At 41.9% G+C, this 19,228-nt stretch overlaps 1 protein-coding gene across 1 annotated transcript in view; it reads left to right on the plus strand.

Moving 5' to 3' along the window:
- Positions 1–19,228, plus strand: part of LOC122937880 (glutamate decarboxylase 1-like) — a 215,543-nt gene that overhangs the window by 52,445 nt on the left and 143,870 nt on the right. Inside the window, exons 4-7 of the mRNA XM_044293041.1 lie at positions 1,108–1,198; positions 1,293–1,405; positions 3,357–3,472; positions 3,886–3,965. Of these exons, the coding sequence (XP_044148976.1) occupies positions 1,108–1,198; positions 1,293–1,405; positions 3,357–3,472; positions 3,886–3,965 (400 nt within the window). The remainder of the gene's footprint in view (positions 1–1,107; positions 1,199–1,292; positions 1,406–3,356; positions 3,473–3,885; positions 3,966–19,228) is intronic.

Genomic DNA, 19,228 nt, shown 5'->3' on the forward strand with positions numbered 1-19,228 from the left:
CACCACAGTTCATCTGTTTGAGAAGGCACTGACAATCCTGTGCCGCCTTGTGGTTTTCCTTAGGCCAGTGACATGTTGATCGGTCACATGGCCTAGGCCTACTATGTACAGGGCTGCGCTTGGTATGCATGAGCAAAGGCCGCAGCTCATGGGAGCACAGATGCATTCTCACCAGGGTCCCTGGTGTCGGGCCTCCCAATCAGATACTGATGCCCTATCCAAAGGATGGATCATTAGTAAATGTCAAAAAACCATGTGCCATAAAGAATAGTGTTTTAATTTGCGCCAAATATATAGTTTTCTCCAGAATTACCATAACAAATGCATCACGCCTCATTTATCATACACTCATCTGCAGAAATGGCTCATAGTTGACCAATTAAGCCAGCTTTATGTGGTGGTGGTTTGTGTAAAAAGTCGCATTTATGGCATAAAGATGTGACTTTTTGTCAGTTGCATTTATGAAATGAAAAACCAACTTGTAGTGAGAGCAAGTGGTAGGTAAGTATTAAAACATAAAGCGTTTATTTTTATCGAATATAAAGGAGCTAAACAGGGTTTTGTCAGTAAATTGACATTCAATAAAACACTAACAATTGTCCTGAGTAAGATGTTGCAAATGTTTAAAAAGTTGCAAGTGTGGTCTGGCAGGGTAGGCTGAAATGGCGCATTTCAGTTTAAAAAGTCACATTTTCGTGCTATTGGCGTTAAAATGGCACAAATGAAGAGAAATGGGTGGCTAATAAAGTTTCTATTTTAAAAGTGTTGTGCACTTTTATTTTTTTGCGCAAATTATGCCATTTGATAAATGTCCCCCCAAGGTTATTAAAAACTGGTCTGCCTTCAACATTTTTATAGTGTGAATTTGAATACACCTATTTATCGATGCCTACAGTGGGTTGTTTTTCTTTACCTTGAGATCCACAAGTAATAAATACCCTGAAACAATGGGCTCGGTATCCAAAGTACTATACATAAGACAGTTTATACTGTGTATTAGACAGGACTTGTAAATCTTCTGTGCTTATAGGAAAATACTGCCTCTTACCAGGTCTACTTTTTAATTTTTTAATTTTTATTTTTTCCCCACCCATTAAATAAATTCAGCCCATCCTCGCTATTTCAATCAACTTTCCAGTGGCCTTGACATGGTTGGACTGGCTGGTGAATGGCTTACCGCAGCAGCAAATACAAACATGTATGTTTTTGCATTCTTGACTACTTCTACAATACAATGATGTGACCATACAGAATTCAGAGTGTATATATTTTAATTTTTATATTTTTTGTAGGTTTACATATGAGATTGCACCAGTGTTCATTATTATGGAACGTTTAATAATCAAGAAAATGCACGAGTTGGTTGGCTGGGGAGAACTTGAAGCTGATGGCATATTCTCTCCTGGTAAATTTGAGCATTTAAACATATTTGATTCTTGCTTTGACTCTTTTGAAAACTCCATAGGAACTGTTACCACTCCTAACATCTGTTTTGGAACGGTACGTTGTTTTGGTCTGATTATTCCACCTGAAATTCTGTGACTAAATTGACAACATCCCTCCTTGGAGCTAAGGGTTCATGCAGATGAACACTGGCTGCTGTCCATGTATAGAGTATGAAGACTGAGCTCTGACTCGTTAAAGGGAACCTGTCACCTCCCAAAACCAAGCTGCCAGCAGTGCCTGTGTGTACAGGGGCATAGCTAAAGGCCTGGCCTGCCATTACACTGACACACAAATTATTATTTTGCGTGTACTGGCAGGTGAGGTTTCTGCCTGGTTGTCCAGCCAGATGATACAGAATACAAAGCAGTCACAGGGGCAAAAAAGGGGTACTTTCCACCGGCACTGCTAAACCCCAGGGGTTTTAGAGGTACTTATGTAGCATTTATTATGTGTATTAATACAACCTGTTTCAGGACTTGACCAGTCCCTGCCTCAGGTGGTCTAGGTGTATTGGTATTATAGTGCCTGCTGGACTGAGTATAATGGTGCATGGGCTGACTATCCTCTCCTCTCCCTTTTCTTCCCTCCCCCTCAACCTGTCCTAACCTGTGTGTCAAGCACTGCAGCGTCACTGCATCGCGCCGCCTGCTGCTGGGGAGAGCATGGTGTGCTTTGTTCATTAGGGCAACAAGGATGGCTGGGTATTTATTTCTTAATGGCTGTGTGGAGACACAAAGGGGACAAACTACAGTGTGGGACTCCAAAGGGGCCTCCAGGGCTCTGGAAGTAAACTCTTGAATCTTCCAGTGCTAGTATTCAAAATGTTAACATGACTAAGTGGATGGGTGGGGTAATATGGCGCACGTGAGCAGTCTTGACTACCTACAAGAGTGGGGGGAGAGGGCGATTAAAAAGTTGCTGTGGGAGTCGGCAACATTGGCTTCAATAGAGCTGCAAAATCTTTTAACTTCTGTATTTGAGCTTTAAAGTGGATAACCCAATCCACTCCAATGTTGAGTGGTATATTTATTTTCCACTTTTTTTTTTATTTTTTATTGGTGTTGCGTTTAATTTTATGTATCAATTTTTTTTAAAACAGCTTAAAAAATGGTAAAATAGTTAGGGGGACCCTTATCACCAGCATTTGACAGTGGTTTTAATCTATCCCAACCTACGCCTTTTAATAACTGTGGCGCATATGTGCGCCAGACCAAAAATCTAAGACGGCCAGATGGCTGACTATTTCAGGTGTAATAGATGTGTAGATAAATGTGCTAGGCTGGCTATGCCTGCCCATGCACCACGCATTGCTCGTCCCACGTGTTTTTTTTTTTTTTTGTGTGTTTTTGGGGGGGAAAAGTCACAAAAAATTTGCTAAATTTTGCTCAAGTGCAGCCTTTCTGGTGTACAGGGGTATGAATAATTACCTTTTTTTAGTTTTTAATTTTCCTCCCAGAAAAATTATATTTAATCTTTTTTTAGATCTAGGCGTTCTGATACACAGGGATCTTGGTTCGTAGTGCACGTGCACTAGCAAAGAAGGGAATGATGGCTCAGAGCAGACTGATGCCATGCAGTGGCATCCATTCACCATAGAGCACATCAGTTTATACGTTAAAAGCATTGGGAAAATGTGATGTGAACCCACCCTAAGACTCTGTACACTTCCTCTTCTTTTCTAGTATGGAAAAAACTAAACTTTCCCTAATGTGGTATATTGCAAAACAGTTTAACACCCCAGTCCCTACTCTACATTAAAAAAGAAACTGTAATATGTTAAACCTCAAATATATAAACTTTCATGGCCATGCAGTGTAGTCATAACCATGCTTATTTGTTTTTAAACAGATGTTGCTGCTTAAAAATTCATTAGAATTCAAAATTTTTGTTGTTGTTGTTCCTTCCCTTAGGTGGTACTCTATCGAATTTGTACAGTGTGCTCATAGCTCGATACAAGTTCTTTCCTATTGTGAAATTAAAGGGAATGGCTGCTCTACCAAGGATTGTTCTCTTTGCTTCAGAACATGTATGTATAACAATACAGTGTATATTGTAAGTAATGAAAACCTACAAATTTTAGATGCTCACTTCTAAAGGTATATAGAAAATAGGGGGGGGGGGGGGAATTGGATGTCAATGTAAATGTTATGCATTTAGGAGTTCTGAAAATAAGTGACTTGTGGCCCTTTGGTCAAATATATGTTGTGCTTAAATATTGAGCAGCCTGCAATCTACCACTAACCTGGTGTAAACTGAGACTGAGCACATTGTGGATTTGAAAGTCCATCGCAAACGGTACACTTTTTTTTTGTATGGGGGTTTTGTTAAACTTTAAATTGTGTAGGTAATGTTTCCATAACTAATTCACTGCAGGTTCTCGTGTCCTTAACCCTGTATTGAATCTGTTCTTTGTTTTCTATGTTTTCATTTCTTCTATAGAGTCATTACTCCTTTCAGAAAGCATCTGCCGCACTTGGCATTGGAATAGAAAATGTAATTACTGTTCAGTGCGATGAAAGGTGAGTTTCAGTTACTGTTCACTAAATGAATGAATGGATTTTTTATTTTTATTTTTGTCACAATTGGTTTCGCTCTATGCCCCATTTTTCTTTGACTTGCTTTATCTCTGGTATGCAATGAGTAACCATGCCCCCCCTTCCCTGCCCCTTCGCTGTGACTGGCAGTTCAGCTGGCTTTGCCAAACTCTCTGCATAAGCGCTGTCAGTCACAGCGAAGGGGCAGGGAAGGGGGGCGTCGTTACTGTGACGTGAAGCAAGGAGGCCGCTGTCCCCATGACTTCAAGCTTGTGTGGAGAAGCGCGCCGGGCAGGGGATAAAACAATGTTTTCAGTGCTTTTGCTGCATCTGCCTTCCGGAAGAAAGGCATCAGAAACACAGGCTACACGCAGGTACTGCTGGCGGCTTGGAATGGGTTTCCCTTTTAAAAGTTGTTTTTGTGGTGCTGGTCTGTGATGCTAACTTTTTTTCACTCCACTATATGTATCTGACCATCTGATGGTGGACTAGTCAGAACTGCAATAGAGCACACAGTTGTCTTAACCAGGTGGCCAAACTCTCTCCCCTACCTTGAACTTTTGTGACTCTCGGTGGAGATCAGACTTGTGTTTGGCACAAAGAACAGCCCCATAGCTGTTTTACAGTACCTGTCATATCTTCTATACAAAAAGAATCTTCATATAAAAGAGAGGATAAAAAAAACCACATAAATTATATTATCCTTCTGGTGCACATAAACGCGCCTCTAAGTTCTTTTGAGTATCTTTAATTTGATTTGTGCAAGCAGTGAAACAAAGGGACAATTGTATACGCAAAAATATATATTAAGTTTATTATAAAACAAAGAATATCAAATCAATACAATTGCATAACAAATGAAGTTACAAAATAATACCCAAAACGTACCACACGGTGGTGCTAAACACAGCCCTGTCTCATCAGCACAATGTGACTTGGTGACGACCAGTGTCATACTTTTAACAAACACTCATACCAAGAGAAACTTAGGATCTTCTGTTTATCAAACAGGCTATAACAATAAAACAGATTATACAGAAGAATAACTGTTATCCCATGACTCTGTTTTTCTATGACCAATCAAAAATATATGATGATATGATAAAATATTCAGCTCGGCAATCAGACTATGGAAAATAACTTTCCAAGGGCGCAATGCATGATATGAATGCGTTGCGCCCGCACTGAATCCAGTCAGAGCTCAGTCTTCATACTCTATACTTGGACAGCAGCCAGTGTTCATCAGCATTTTTTTTTTTTTTCCACACCTGTGAAAAACGCATCGATGCGCCTTTCACCCATGTGAAAAAAAACTGAACCACTGAATGCAATCGCAGACAAAACTGACTGAAATTGCTTGCAAAATGGTGCGAGTTTTCCTGAGCGCATCCGCACCGAATACGTATTGTTTGTGTGCAAGAGGCCTAAGTGCACATTTTGTGCAGCCATTATGTATGTGCTGAAAAATGTCTTGACTCTTTTTTATGACCTGTGATATTCCAGTAATGCTTGTTCATCCTCTCCCTGAGGATTAAGGTGGTACAGCTGCACTAACCCAGCAGATCACTGCTAAAGGCTGAATTCATGTTTTCTGTTAAGATTAATATGAAGGTGAATTATTTTTTTACTACCGCAAGTGTTCTAATGTTTTATAATGCCAATGGATATGGGGAGATAAAAAAAATAAATAAAAAATAAAATACACACACTTACACTTGAAAGAAAAAGTATGTGAACCCTTTGAAATGATATGGATTTCTGCACAAATTGGTCATAAAATGTGATCTTTCATCTAAGTCACAACAATAGACAATCACAGTCTGCTTAAACTAATGACACAGAATTATGTTGCCATGTTTTTATTGAATATACCATGTAAACATTAACAGTGCAGGTGGAAAGTATGTGAACCCTTGGATTTAATAACTGGTGGAACATCCTTTGGCAGCAATAACTTAAAACAAACGTTTCCTGTAGGTGCAAATCAGACGTGCACAACAGTCAGGAATAATTCTAGACCATTCCTCTTTACAGAACTGTTTCAGTTCAGTAATATTCTTGGGATGTCTGGTGTGAATCGCTTTCTTGAGGTCATGCCACAGCATCTCAATCTGGTTTAGGTCAAGACTCTGACTGGGCCACTCCAGAAGGCGTATTTTCTTCTGTTTAAGCCAGGCATGCTCAACCTGCGGCCCTCCAGCTGTTGCAAAACTACAACTCCCAGCATGCCCAAACATCTTACAGCTATCAGCCTACAGCAGGGCATTGTGGGAGTTGTAGTTTTGCAACAGCTGGAGGGCCGCAGGTTGAACATGCCTGGTTTAAACCATTCTGTTGATTTACTTCTATGCTTTGGGTCGTTGTCCTGTTGCAACACCCATCTTCTGTTGAGCTTCAGCTGGTGGACAGATGGCCTTAAGTTCTCCTGCAAAATGTCTTGATAAACTTGGGAATTCATTTTTCCTTCGATGCTGGCAATCCGTCCAGGCCCTGATGCAGCAAAGCAGCCCCAAACCATGATGCCCCCACCACCATACTTCACAGTTGGGGTGAGGTTTTGATGTTGTGTGTTTCTTCCAAACTACTCAACTTTGGTTTCATCTGTCCACAGAATATTTTGCTATTACTTCTGTGGAACATCCAGTTGCTCTTGTGCAAACTGTAAACGTGCAGCAATGTTTTTTTTTTTTTTTTTTTTTTTTTTTTTTGACAGCAGTGGCTTCCTCTGTGGCATCCTCCCATGAAATCCAGTCTTGTTTAGTGTTTTGCATATCGTAGATTCACTAACAGGGATGTTGGCATATATAATAACAAACATTTATAAGTCTTTAGCTGACACTCTAGGATTCATCTTCACCTCATTGTGCAGTCTGCGCTGTGCTCTTGCAGTTCTTTTTTACAGGACGACCACTCCTGGGGAGAGTAGCAGCAGTGCTGAACTTTCTCTATTTAAAGACCATTTGTCTTGCCGTGGACTGATGAAGAGCAAGGCTTTGGGAGACCCTTTTATAACCATTTCCAGCTTTATGCAAGTCAACAATTCTTAATCGTAGGTCTTCTGAGAGCTCTTTTGTACGAGGCATCATTCACATCGGGCAATGCTTCTTGTGAAGAGCAAACCCAGAACTGGTGTAGGGCAGGGCAGCTGTAACCAACACCTCCAATCTCGTCTCATTGATTGGACTCCAGTTGACTGAGACCTCACTCCAATTAGCTCTTGGAGATGTCATTAGTCTAGGGGTTCACATACTTTTTCCACCTGCACTGTGAATGTTTACATGGGGTGTTCAATAAAAACATGGTAACCTTTAATTCTTTGTGTTTATTAGTTTATGCAGACAGACTGTTGTGACTTGGATGAATTTCAGATCACATTTTATGACCAATTTGCAGAAATCCATATCATTCCAAAGGGTTCACATACTTTTTCTTTCAACTGTGTGTGTGTGTGTGTGTGTGTGTGTGTGTGTGTGTATATGTATATATAAATTGTCAGCATGACGGCACACATGGAGGTTGACTGACTGACTTCCTCTGATAGGACAGGAAAAGAGGTTTAACCCCCCCCCTTCTTTTTTTTTTTTTTTTTTTTTCGTTTGTTCCCCTCATGTGCTATCAAGGAAGGAGACCAGAGGTGCTGGGAGCTCTTCTGGGTTGCTAGCCTATTTTATTTTACCTGGATCATTTTTGGACTGTGTTCCAGCGGCCCGGCTCTTCCCTACTCCTATGTGGTCTGCACCTGGGCCCCTTTATGGTACGATGGCCCCGGCGAAGCTCCCTCCTGTGGTGCCCCAGGAGGGCTTTATGTGAAGTGGAAAGGTGGCTGGAGCGACGCTAGGACTCTTTCCTCCAACCGCCGAGGGGGCATGGCTTAGCGTCTTGACATCACACAGCGCATGGTCGGCGCTTGCCCAGTGTTTAAATGGGGCAATGTCGGTCCCAACATGGTGCCCAGCATTCTTACCCTCCCGGCAGTCTCTGGCATTTCTGTTGACGGGAACTGGAGTCATGAGTTCCCCCTCCACCGCTGGCTAAGGTTCTGTGACCCCGACTACACTGGGTTCTGTGAGTAGCCTGTCTCAGGCACCCTCATGTTTTTCTTACCCTGTAGTGGTTGACCCTTCTCTCTCTTGTATAGTGCAGGGAGAAAAGGAGTCTTCCTCTTCTGCGAAGGTTAAACCCAGGAAGTGTGGGCTCTGTTCAAAACGTCTACCTTCCTCTGGGTCTAAACCTGCAAGGAGTGTACCGCGTCTGTCAAGTTTTAATCATCTAGTCTGCTGGAGGAGATTAAATTCATGGTTAGAGTGGAAGTTCAATCTGCCCTGGCCATCTCTCCCCGAATACACTTAAGGTATAGGTTTCTGCATTAGTTGCCCTATATAACACTAGTCTTTTAAGAGGTCTCCTGGGTTGATAGTTTGAAACCTAGAATTAAAAATATGGTCGCTTCATGGAACCTGAATACTGTTTTTACAAGTTTGTCTGATTCTCCATTTGAGCCTCTAGAATCCCTGACTATTAAACGGCTTACTCTTAAGACCATTTTGTAGTGGCCATGTCATCTGTGAGAAGAGTTTGTAAGCTTCAGACTTTATCTATCAAAGAGCCCTTCCTCAGAGTGTTTGAAGACCAGCTCCTATTTAAATTGGATCCCAATTTTCTCCCTAAGGTGGTTTCTACTTTCCACAGGTCACAAGACAATGCTATGCCTTCGTTTTGTGCCAACCCCAAAAACAAGCAGGATTTTTTTCTTCATAATTTAGATGTTAGAAGAAGTGTACTCCATTATCTAAATGTCACCAGATATTGGAGGATAGATAAAAGCTTATTTATTCAGTTTTCTGTCCCAAACGAGGGTAAACTTGGCAAAAAGCTCTGTATCCTGCTGCATTAAGTGCTCCATTTCTGAGGGCTATATAACCTCTGATAAAGAAGCTCCTCCATCCCTCAGAGCCCATTTACTAAGATCTGTGTCTACTTCCTGGCCTGAGAACAAATGTGCAGAGCGGCCACTTGGAAGAGGGCTCACACATTCACCAAGCATTATAGGGTTGATGCTATGTTAGTTCTCAGTGTGTGCTGTCATGGAGACGACTGGGAAAATGAGTATTACACTCACCGGTAAGCTGGTTTCCTGGAAGTCTCCATGGCAGCACATATATTCCCACCCTTTTGTTGATGATTTTACTTTTAATTTTATGTTGTACCACTTTTTTTCCTGGTTCTGTTAAAATACACTGGCGATGAAGGGAGGGGGTGGGGTTTTTAAACCTGTGTTTTTTTTTTTTTGTTTTTTTTTTTTTTTTCTCCTGTCCTATCAGGGGAAGTCAATCTCGGTGTGTGCCATCATGGAGACTTTCAGGAAACCGGATTACTAATTTCCCTAGTTGTCTCAATGACAGCACACACTGAGAACTAACATGGTAAATTTTAGGGGGGAAAACAGCACCTACAGTCAGGTCCATAAATTTTGTGACCAACACAATTCTAACATTTTTGGCTCTACACACCACCACAATGGATTTGAAATGAAACAAACTAGATGTGCTTTAACTGCAGACTGTTGGCTTTAATTTGAGGGTATTTACATCCAAATCAGGTGAACAGTGCAGGAATTACAACAGTTTGCATATGTGCCTCCCACTTGTTAATTGACCAAAAGTAATATAATAATAATAATTTTCCAGCGGCAAGCAAACAGCAGAGTGCCATCATGAAGTTTTATTAATATATGGGGCACAATAATAATCCTAAATCAAACTCATTTTTTTATATTTGGTTGCAAATCCTTTGCTGTCAATTGCAGCCTGAAGTCTGGAATACATGGACATCACCAGACCCTGGGTTTCATCCCTGGTGATGCTCTGCCAGGCCTCTACTGCAACGGTCTTCAGTTCCTGCTTGTTCTTGGGGCATTTGTGAAATGCATGCTCAATCTGATTCTCTTGGTGATTGACTTGGCCATTGCAAAACATTCAACTTCTTTCCCTTTAAAAAAAATTTGGGTTGCTTTTGCAGTATGCTTTGGGTCATTGTCCATCTGCACTGTGAAGTGCCGTCCAATGAGTTCTGAAGCATTTGGCTGAATATGAGAAGACAGTGTTGCTCATAATGATTCATACCCCTGGCAAATTTTGACTTAAAGTGTACTTGCTGGTTGAATAAAAGTAACTTTTTTACTGGAAATGACAGATGTCTTCCAAAGGATAATACGACTATGTAAAAGAGGCATTATTGTGGGAAAAATACATTTCTCAGCTTTTATTTACGATTGAGCAAAAAATACAAGATGTTCTGCAGTGTGGAATATCTCAGAGGACTTCAGAATTCATCCTGCTGCTTTTGTCAACAGTCGCATAAATAAATGGAGAACCAGTTCCATTGGCAGCCATACATGCCCATGCCATGACATTTCCACCACCATGCTTCACTGATGAGGTGGTACGCTTAGGATCATGAGCAGTTCCTTTCCTTCTCCATACTCTTCTCTTTCCATCACTCTGGTACAAGTTGATCTTGGTCTCATCTGTCCATAGGATGTTGTTCCAGAACTGTGAAGGCTTTTTTAGATGTTGTTTGACAAACTCTAATCTGGCCTTTTCTGTTTTTGAGGCTCACCAATGGTTTACATCTTGTGGTGAACCCTCTGTGTATTCACTCTGAAGTCTTCTCTTGATTGTTGACTTTGACACGCATACACCTACCGCCTGGAGACTGTTCTTGATCAGGCCAACTGTTGTGAAGGGTGATTTCTTCACCAGGGAAAGAATTCTTCGGTCATCCACCACAGTTGTTTTCCGCGGTCTTCTGGGTCTTTTGGTGTTGCTGAGCTCACCGGTGCGTTCCTTCTTTTTAAGAATGTTCCAAACAGTTATTTTGGCCACTCCTAATGTTTTTGCTATCTCTGATGGGTTTGTTTTTGTTTTTTTCAGCCTAATGATGGCTTGCTTCATTGATAGTGACAGCTCTTTGGATCTAATCTTGAGAGTTGACAGCAAAAAATTCCAAATGCAAATGGCACACTTGAAATGAACTCTGGACCTTGTATCTGCTCATTGTAATTGGGATAATGAGGGAATGGCACACACCTGGCCATGGAACAGCTGAGAAGCCAATTGTCCCATTTACTTTTGGTTCCTTAATAAGTGGGAGGCACATATGCAAACTGTAATTCCTACACCGTTCACCTGATTTGGATGTAGCCTCAAATTAAAGGTGACAGTCCACAGTTAAAGCACATCTTGTTCGTTTCATTTCAAATCCATTGTGGTGGTGTATAGAGCCAAAAATTTTACAATTGTGTCGATGCCCCAATATTTATGGACCTGACTGTATGACCTTGCATCCAAAGGCCAGGAGATAGATGGCTAGATTTTTCACCCATGTGGTACTGCAATTTTTCAGCTCAATGATAGAGCCTTTCTCAAGCAAAATTCAAGGGAAAAAATTCATATCAAGTGAAATGAAATTTATACAGTGAAATAAAAACGGTAAACATCATAAAAGAAAACGTGATTACAGATCCTCAAAGTAAAATGGCTAGAATGCCAAATAGGATAAAGAGCAATATTTAATATAATTGAAAATTAAAACCAATTCATAACATGTGAAAATAAAGTGACGTGTGCAATCATGATATATTAAATTAAGGTGAGGGAGGATTAGAGCTACACCAACCATATGTACAGCGACTTATTGCACATACCGCGCCAAACTCGGCATATGAAGATAACCACTGTGCATGCCTGGGTTCCGCCCTTAGTTGCCGTGATGAAGCTATTGGAGCATGCGCACATGTGCTCCGAAGTTACGGTGGCCATATTGGAAGAGGCAAAAGGATATTGGCGCAATGTGATTGACGGTGGCACACTACACCACTTAGATCGCTGGTTAAATAAACTAACGCCTGTACAGATAAAGACTGAGTCCAAATAAGGGTCTATGGCGAAAGGGATCCAAAGGGACACGGGAGTGCATTCCATTCTTGGACGGACACTCACACACTCACACACTGAGGAACAGACCATACAGATGTTCCCATATTCATGGGGCAACTGCCTCAGGTCTACATCATGAATCTTCCATGCTAAAATATAGCCCATGAGGGTGCTCCTCTGTGTATTGTAAAGAAATGTTATAACTAGTGTTGAGCAAGCGTGCTCGGCCGAATACCATTTTTGCTCGAGCATAGCTATGCTCGGCACATGGCGGTACTTGGCCAAGTACCACATGTGCTTGAGCGCAATGCTCTAGTCTCCGCCCCACATGTTTCTTGCAGCCAATAAACATGCAGGTAAGTACTGCCCTCACTGTAATGCCAATAGCCATGTTTGCTACTGGCATTACAGTGATTGGCTGGCTTGAACAAGTCATCGTGTGCTATATAGCACCTGATGACGCGTGTTCGGCTCATTCTAAGTCAGGGAGAGCTGAGGATAGGAACAAAGTGTAGGGAGTGTAATCAAATATTATAAGTGTACAAAAAAACATTTCAGAGACCCAAAAGTCCTTGTAATGACTATTTTGTGTGTGTGTGTGACGGAGGCAATATATTTTTGTAGCGCAACCTGCGCTAAATTGCTCAGTGTTAGGGAGAGCTGTGCATAGGAAGGAACAAACAGTGTAGGGAGTGTAATGGGAAGATTTTTATACAAAAAACTTTTCAGAGACCAAAAGTCCTTTTTAAGGACGTGTGTGTGTGTGTGTGTGTGTGACGGCAGCAATATATATTTTAGCGCATCCTGCACTAAGTACTGTGTAATAGGCTGCAGCGGACAGTTAAATTATCCATGCCACATCTCCTGTTTTTTAAAGTGTGCGCATCCCTAAAATATCAGTGATATCCAGTACACTTTTTTTTCTTTTTTCTTTCTCCTCTTCTTTAGACACTGCGAATTGTGACATTACTTGTGGTACCTGTCCTGTAACGCTTCCTCATCACAAATACTGTTGTAAATATTTTTTTTTTTTGGCATACACATCAAAATCCTACGCTACTGTACATGTGACATACTTTCAAGAATATCACATTTAAAATGAAGGTGAGCAGTAGGCAACGGTTAAGTGGTCGTGATCCTGATGTTGCACGCAGAGGCCGTGGCCCTGGGTGTGGAGAAACTGTTTTTCTTGTGCTCTGGCAGCAGGCAATCATCCAAGATACCTACAACTCCTATTAAGCTAAAAAAAAGCTACCACAAAAAAAAAATAAAAAAATATTATAAACTTTAATAATTTATTGAGAAAAATCACATATAAATATACAACATTAATCATTATAAAATACATATAGCAGCAGACATGAGAGACTGGAGTGTGACAATTATAATGAGCTCCAGACATAAAGGACTAGTGCAGTTACAAATAGCTGCATAATCGTATAAGGCTCAATGTGGAACAGATGCTTGCCACATTGAGCCTTATATGATTATACTGCTATTTGTAACTGCACTAGTCCTTTATGTCTGGAGCTTATTATAAGTGTCGCAATTAGATTAGATTTTATGCCAGTTAGCGAGACCAATTTAGAGTCAGTTTGGGTTACCTTGCAGCTTGATAATCATAAGGTAACTCGTGTAGGTGTGATTTATATAGACCACCTAGCCAAGTCAAAGAATTAGATCTACTAGTTGAGGAAATGGCTAAAATGACATTGAAGGGTGAATTTATCATTATGGGAGACTTAAATCTTCCTGATGTAAACTGGAAAACCAAAATGGCTAGTTTTGCCAGGAGTACAGATATTCTGAATTCCATACTGGGATTATCTCTACAGCAAGTAGTTGAGGAGCCAACCCGGAAGAAGGCCATTTTAGTATTCACAAATGGGAATTTGGTATCTGATATTACTGTAAGGGAAAGCTTGGGATCTAGTGATCACCACCAGTCAGTGTGGTTTACTATTAGTACAGTGACTGATTCACACCACACAAAAACAAAAGTTTTAGATTTTAGAAAAACTGACTTTTCTAAAATTAGATTAGGGGTATATGAGATGTCCCTATCAGGTTGGAACAGTTTCAATGGAGTCCAGGAGAAATGGGACTACTTTAAACGTAGCACTGTTGAAGGCAACAGAAAATTGCACTAGGCTTGTCAAAAGCAAAAAAGGGAAGAGACCACTGTGGTACACAGCAGAAGTGGCCAAATTCATTAAAAACAGAATGGCATTTAGTAATTGTATAAAAAAGACAGGCAAATTTATAAGATTAGGCAGAGAGAGGCCAAACAAGTTAAGAGCTTCTAAAGCAGAGGCAGAAGAGAGATTAGCTCAGTCAGTGAAAAAGGGTGATAAGACATTCTTCAGATACATAAATGGAAACAAAAACAAGGAATTACCAAATTAAAAACAAAAGGAAGGTATATGGAAGAAGATAACAAACTAGCTGACTGCCTCAATGAATACTCCTGTTCAGTTTTTACTAGGGAAAATGTAGAAAAAGGACCTCAGGAAGGAATACTCATAAATCTGATGCATGTATCTTTACAGAGGAAGAGGTTCTAAGTCAGCTGTCTAAAATTAATACAAATAAGTCACAGGGGCCTGATGGGACACACCCAAAGCTATCAAGGGAGCTCAGCGGTGAACTAGCAAAGCCATTAACAGATTTATTTAACCAATCACTGGTAACAGGAGTCGTCCTAGAAGATTGGAAAGAAGCAAATGTTGTGCCTATTCACAAGAAAGGTAGTAGGGAAGAATTGGGCAACTATAGGCCAGTAAGCCTGACGTCAATAGTGGGGAAATTAATGGAAACCATACTTAAGGAGAGGATTGTGGAACATCTAAAATCCCCTGGATTGAAAGATGAAAAACAGCATGTGTTTACTTCAGGGAGATCATGTCAAACTAATCTTAGACTAAAATAGATGGCGGAGGTGCAGTAGACATCGCTTATCTAGACTTTAGTAAGGCTTTTGATACTGTCCCACATAGAAGGCTTATCAATAAATTGCAGTCTTTGGGCTTGGACTCTCATATTGTTGAATGGATTAGGCAGTGACTCCGGGACAGACAACAAAGGGTTGTAGTCAATGGAGTATATTCAGACCATGGTCTTGTTACCAGTGGGGTACCTCAGGAATCTGTTCTGGGACCCATATTGTTTAATATCTTTATCGGCGAAATTGCAGAAGGCCTCGATGGTAAGGTGTCTTTTTGCTGATGACACAAAGATTTGTAACAGGGTTTATGTTCTTGAAGGGATACACCAAATGGAAAAGGATTTAGGAAAACTAGAGGCATATATAGGGAGAGGCATTACCAGTAGAAAGAGGGAGGTGCTCATGCCGCTTTACAGGGCACTAGTGAGACCTCATTTGGAGTATTCTCCGTACTGGAGACAATATCTCCAGAAGGATATTGATAGTTTGGAGACAGTTCAGAGAAGAGCTACTAAACTAGTACATGGATTGCAGGATAATACTTACTAGGAAAGATTAAAGGACCTTAACATGTATAGCTTGGAAGAAAGATAAGACAGAGGGGATATGATAGAAACTTTTAAATACATAAAGGGAATCGACAAGGTAAAATAGAGCATATTCAAAAGAAGAAAAATTGCTACAAGAGGACATGCTTTTAAACCTTTGCCCCTCTAATTTAAAACTAATATCAGGAAGTATTACCTTTCTGAGAGTAGTGGATGCATGGAATGGCCTTCCTGCAGAAGTGGTAGCTGCAAATACAGTAAAGGAGTTTAAGCATGCATGGGATAGGCATAAGGCCATCCTTTCATATAAGATGGGGCCAAGGGCTATTCACAGTATTAAGTGTATTGGGCAGACTAGATGGGCCAATTGGTTCTTATCAGCCGACACAAGTTTCTATGTTTTTGCTACTACAGTGCAAACCATTTTGTTTTATATGATCTGCTGCAGCTCTGCGTTGTGCTATTAATATAGGTTTATAACATTTCTTATATCGCCTGTTTTCTTTACAATACACAGAGGAGAACACTCATGGGTTAATTTTTGGCGTGGTAGATTCATGAGGTGGACCTATGGCAGTTGCCCCATGAATATGGGATCATTTGTATGGCCTGTTCCTCAGTTTGGGAGGGGGGGGGGTGTCCAAGATAGTATGCACTCCCATGTCCCTTTTGGATCCCTTTCTCCATAGACTCTTATTTGGACTCTGAGTCTATCTGACGGTAGTGCGCTACACCATTTTACAATCACATTGCTACTCTTGCTGTTTGCCTCTTCCAATATGGCCACCGTACCTTCGGAGTGCTTGTGCGCGTGGTCCGATAGCCGCATCACTTAGCTGTGCCATGGCAACTAAGGGCGGAACCCGGGCATGCGCAGTGGTGATCTCCATACACAGTTTGGTGCGTTAAGTGCATGGAGTCGCTGTACATAATGGTTGGTGTATCTCTAATCCTCCCCCGCCTTAATTTAACATACGGTATTATGTTACACATTGTGGGTCCCTTTTGATCTGCCTATAGAGTCTTCCTTCAAAGGAAGGCAAATAATGACTTTTTTTAAAAAAAAATTCAGATACGATTTGTATCTGTTCCTGCGTGATGAGGGACATTAGAGTGTAGGACTGCTACATCCAGTGTAGGCCACATATAGGATCTTTTTTAAATAGTCTCTCAAATACCGTTTGAAGATTAATCACCTGCTTCTTCAACATGGTGTCTACTAGAGATGAGCGAATTGACGTTGACTAAGGGGAATTTGATATGAATTTCAGGAAAAATTCGATTCGCACTGAAGTCTCATTTCCTCGCGCTTCGTGGTAACCAATCACTTTATTTCCTAAAATGGCTGCTGCACATGTTATGACATGGAGCAAAGGACTCTGGGAACGAGGGATCACTCACAATGCCATTCATGCAGTCAATCGGCAGCCAGCCCCTCTGATGTCACAGCCCTATAAATGGCCTCAGCCATCTTGGTTTCTGTCATTTTCCAGTGTACTTGGTGCAGGGAGGGACAGTGTTGAGACTTTATGCTGCAAAAAAAATAAACTGTTTTAAATTCAGGGAAAGATCATTCAAAGTGTAGGGAAAGTATAGGGAGGCATTATTCACACTATAAGGAGAGAGCAGGGTCCAATAAAGTAGTGTAAAACCTGAATAATAGGAGCGATTACCATTACACCTTGCTACATTATTTGGGGGGGGGGGGGTACAAATTGCACAATATGATAGTTCCAGTAATTCCAGCAAACCTTGCTTGTTATTGGGGTGAAAGTGCTGTGTAATAGTCATTTTTGGGGTATATTAATAGGAAATATAAGTGTCTTATTAGCTGTTCTGCGGTGAATTTTAGATTGTGATACAGCCATTTTTGGGTAGTTAAATTTAACCTCCTCAGGACCGCCGTACGCAGGATTGCGTCTTTGTGGCGGCCTTGTTATTCCGAGTGGACGCGCCGGGGCGTCATCTCGTGAGACGCGAGGTTTCAGGCAAAGCCGGCATGCGCATCGCGGGCCGGCAAAAGTTAAGACAATTTCGTCATCGGCCTGCCAGCCAATGATCGCGAGCACCAGAAGGGCAGTTGAAGCTGGTGTGGTGGCACATGCATTAGTTCCCCCGTCACAGCCACCGCACAGACAGGTCTGTAGAGTCCCTGAGGTGCTGGCAAACCCTGATTGGCAGCCCCCCAACTCCAGCCGCACCAGTAGTTCCCCCTTTCACGGCCCAGCCCGGAGTTCGGGTTGAGACACCTCGGATCGGTTCGGCACTGGGGGGTTTTTGAGCTGTTCTGGACTGCGGAGCTCTTGGACTTAGTTGTGGCAGAAACAAGCCGATATGCCACTGAATTTATAGCCGCCAACCCGGGAAGCTATTATGCCCAGTCTTTCCGGTGGAAACCCGTCCAAGTTTCCAAATTAAAAAATTTTCTGGGCCTTCTCCACATGGGCTTAACCAAAAAGCATGAATTGCGGTAGTATTGGTCTACAAACCCAATTCATCACATGCCCATGTTCTCTGCTGCCATGTCCAGGACACTATTTTGAGACCATCCTGCGTTTCCTGCACTTTAGCGACAGCAGGACCTCTCGTCCCAGAGGCCACCCAGCTTTAGACCAGCTCCACAAAATTCGGCCCCTCATAGACCACTTCAACCCCTGAGCAAAACATCATCTGCGTAGATGAGTCCCTTATACATTTTACCGGGTGCCTTGGCTTCAAACAATACATCCAAAGCAAGTGCGCCCTGTATGGGGCAAATTGTATAAGCTCTGTGAAAGGGCCACAGGCTATACCCACAAATTTCGGATCTATGAGGGAAAAGATCAGACCCTGGAGCCGGTCGGTTGCCCTGACTACCTGGGGAGCAGTGAGAAGACAGTCTGGGACTTGGTGTCACCCTTATTTGGCAAGGGTACCATCTTTATGTGGACAATTTCTACACAAGTGTGCCCCTCTTCAGGCATTTGTTCCTAGAACAGATTGGCTGCTGTGGCAAGCGGGCTTCCCCAACTGCTCGTTACCAGCCGTCTTGCAAGGGGAGAGAGGGCTGCCTTGTGTAACCAAGAACTGCTCGCGGTGAAATGGAGAGACAAGCGTGACGTTTACATGCTCCCCTCCATTCACGCAGACACTTTAATCCAAATTGAACGAGCAACCAGTGTCATTAAAAAGCCCCTATGTGTCCACGACTATAATTCACTCATGGGAGGGGTGGACTTCAATGACCAGATGTTGGCTCCTTATTTACTTTCCCGCAGGACCAGACGCTGGTATAAGAAGGTGTCTGTATATTTAATTCAATTGGCTGTATATAATAGTTTTGTTCCCTACAGTAAGGCTGGGAGAACAGGATCCTTCCTCAAATTTCAGGAAGAGATCATCGAGAACCTAATGTATCCAGGAGGTTCCGTGGCCCCATCCACCAGTGTAGTGAGCCGTCTACACGAGCGACATTTCCCCAGTGTCGTTGCTGGTACCTCAAACCGACCGCTACCCCGAAAAAAGTAATGTCTGTAGCAGGAGTGGAATAAGGCGTGACACCCGCTATTTCTGTCCTGACTGCCCTGACCACCCTGCCCTATGCTTAGGGGAGTGTTTCCGGAAGTACCACACACAGGTGCACTTAGCATAGGGATTGGATCTCACAGGACAGGCACACAGGGCTATTAGGGCCCTTTCACACACAGCTGATGCAAAGCTCTCCTTTCACCTGGGACAAAGTGCATAATGTACTTTGCCACATCTTTGGGCAATTTGCGCTATGCACATTGTCCCATGGGGAAGGAGAGGTTTGTCCTATAAAGGTGAAAAAAAAAAAGG

This window comes from Bufo gargarizans, chromosome 5 (assembly GCF_014858855.1).
Source record: "Bufo gargarizans isolate SCDJY-AF-19 chromosome 5, ASM1485885v1, whole genome shotgun sequence".
Classification (NCBI taxonomy): Eukaryota; Metazoa; Chordata; class Amphibia; order Anura; family Bufonidae; genus Bufo; species Bufo gargarizans.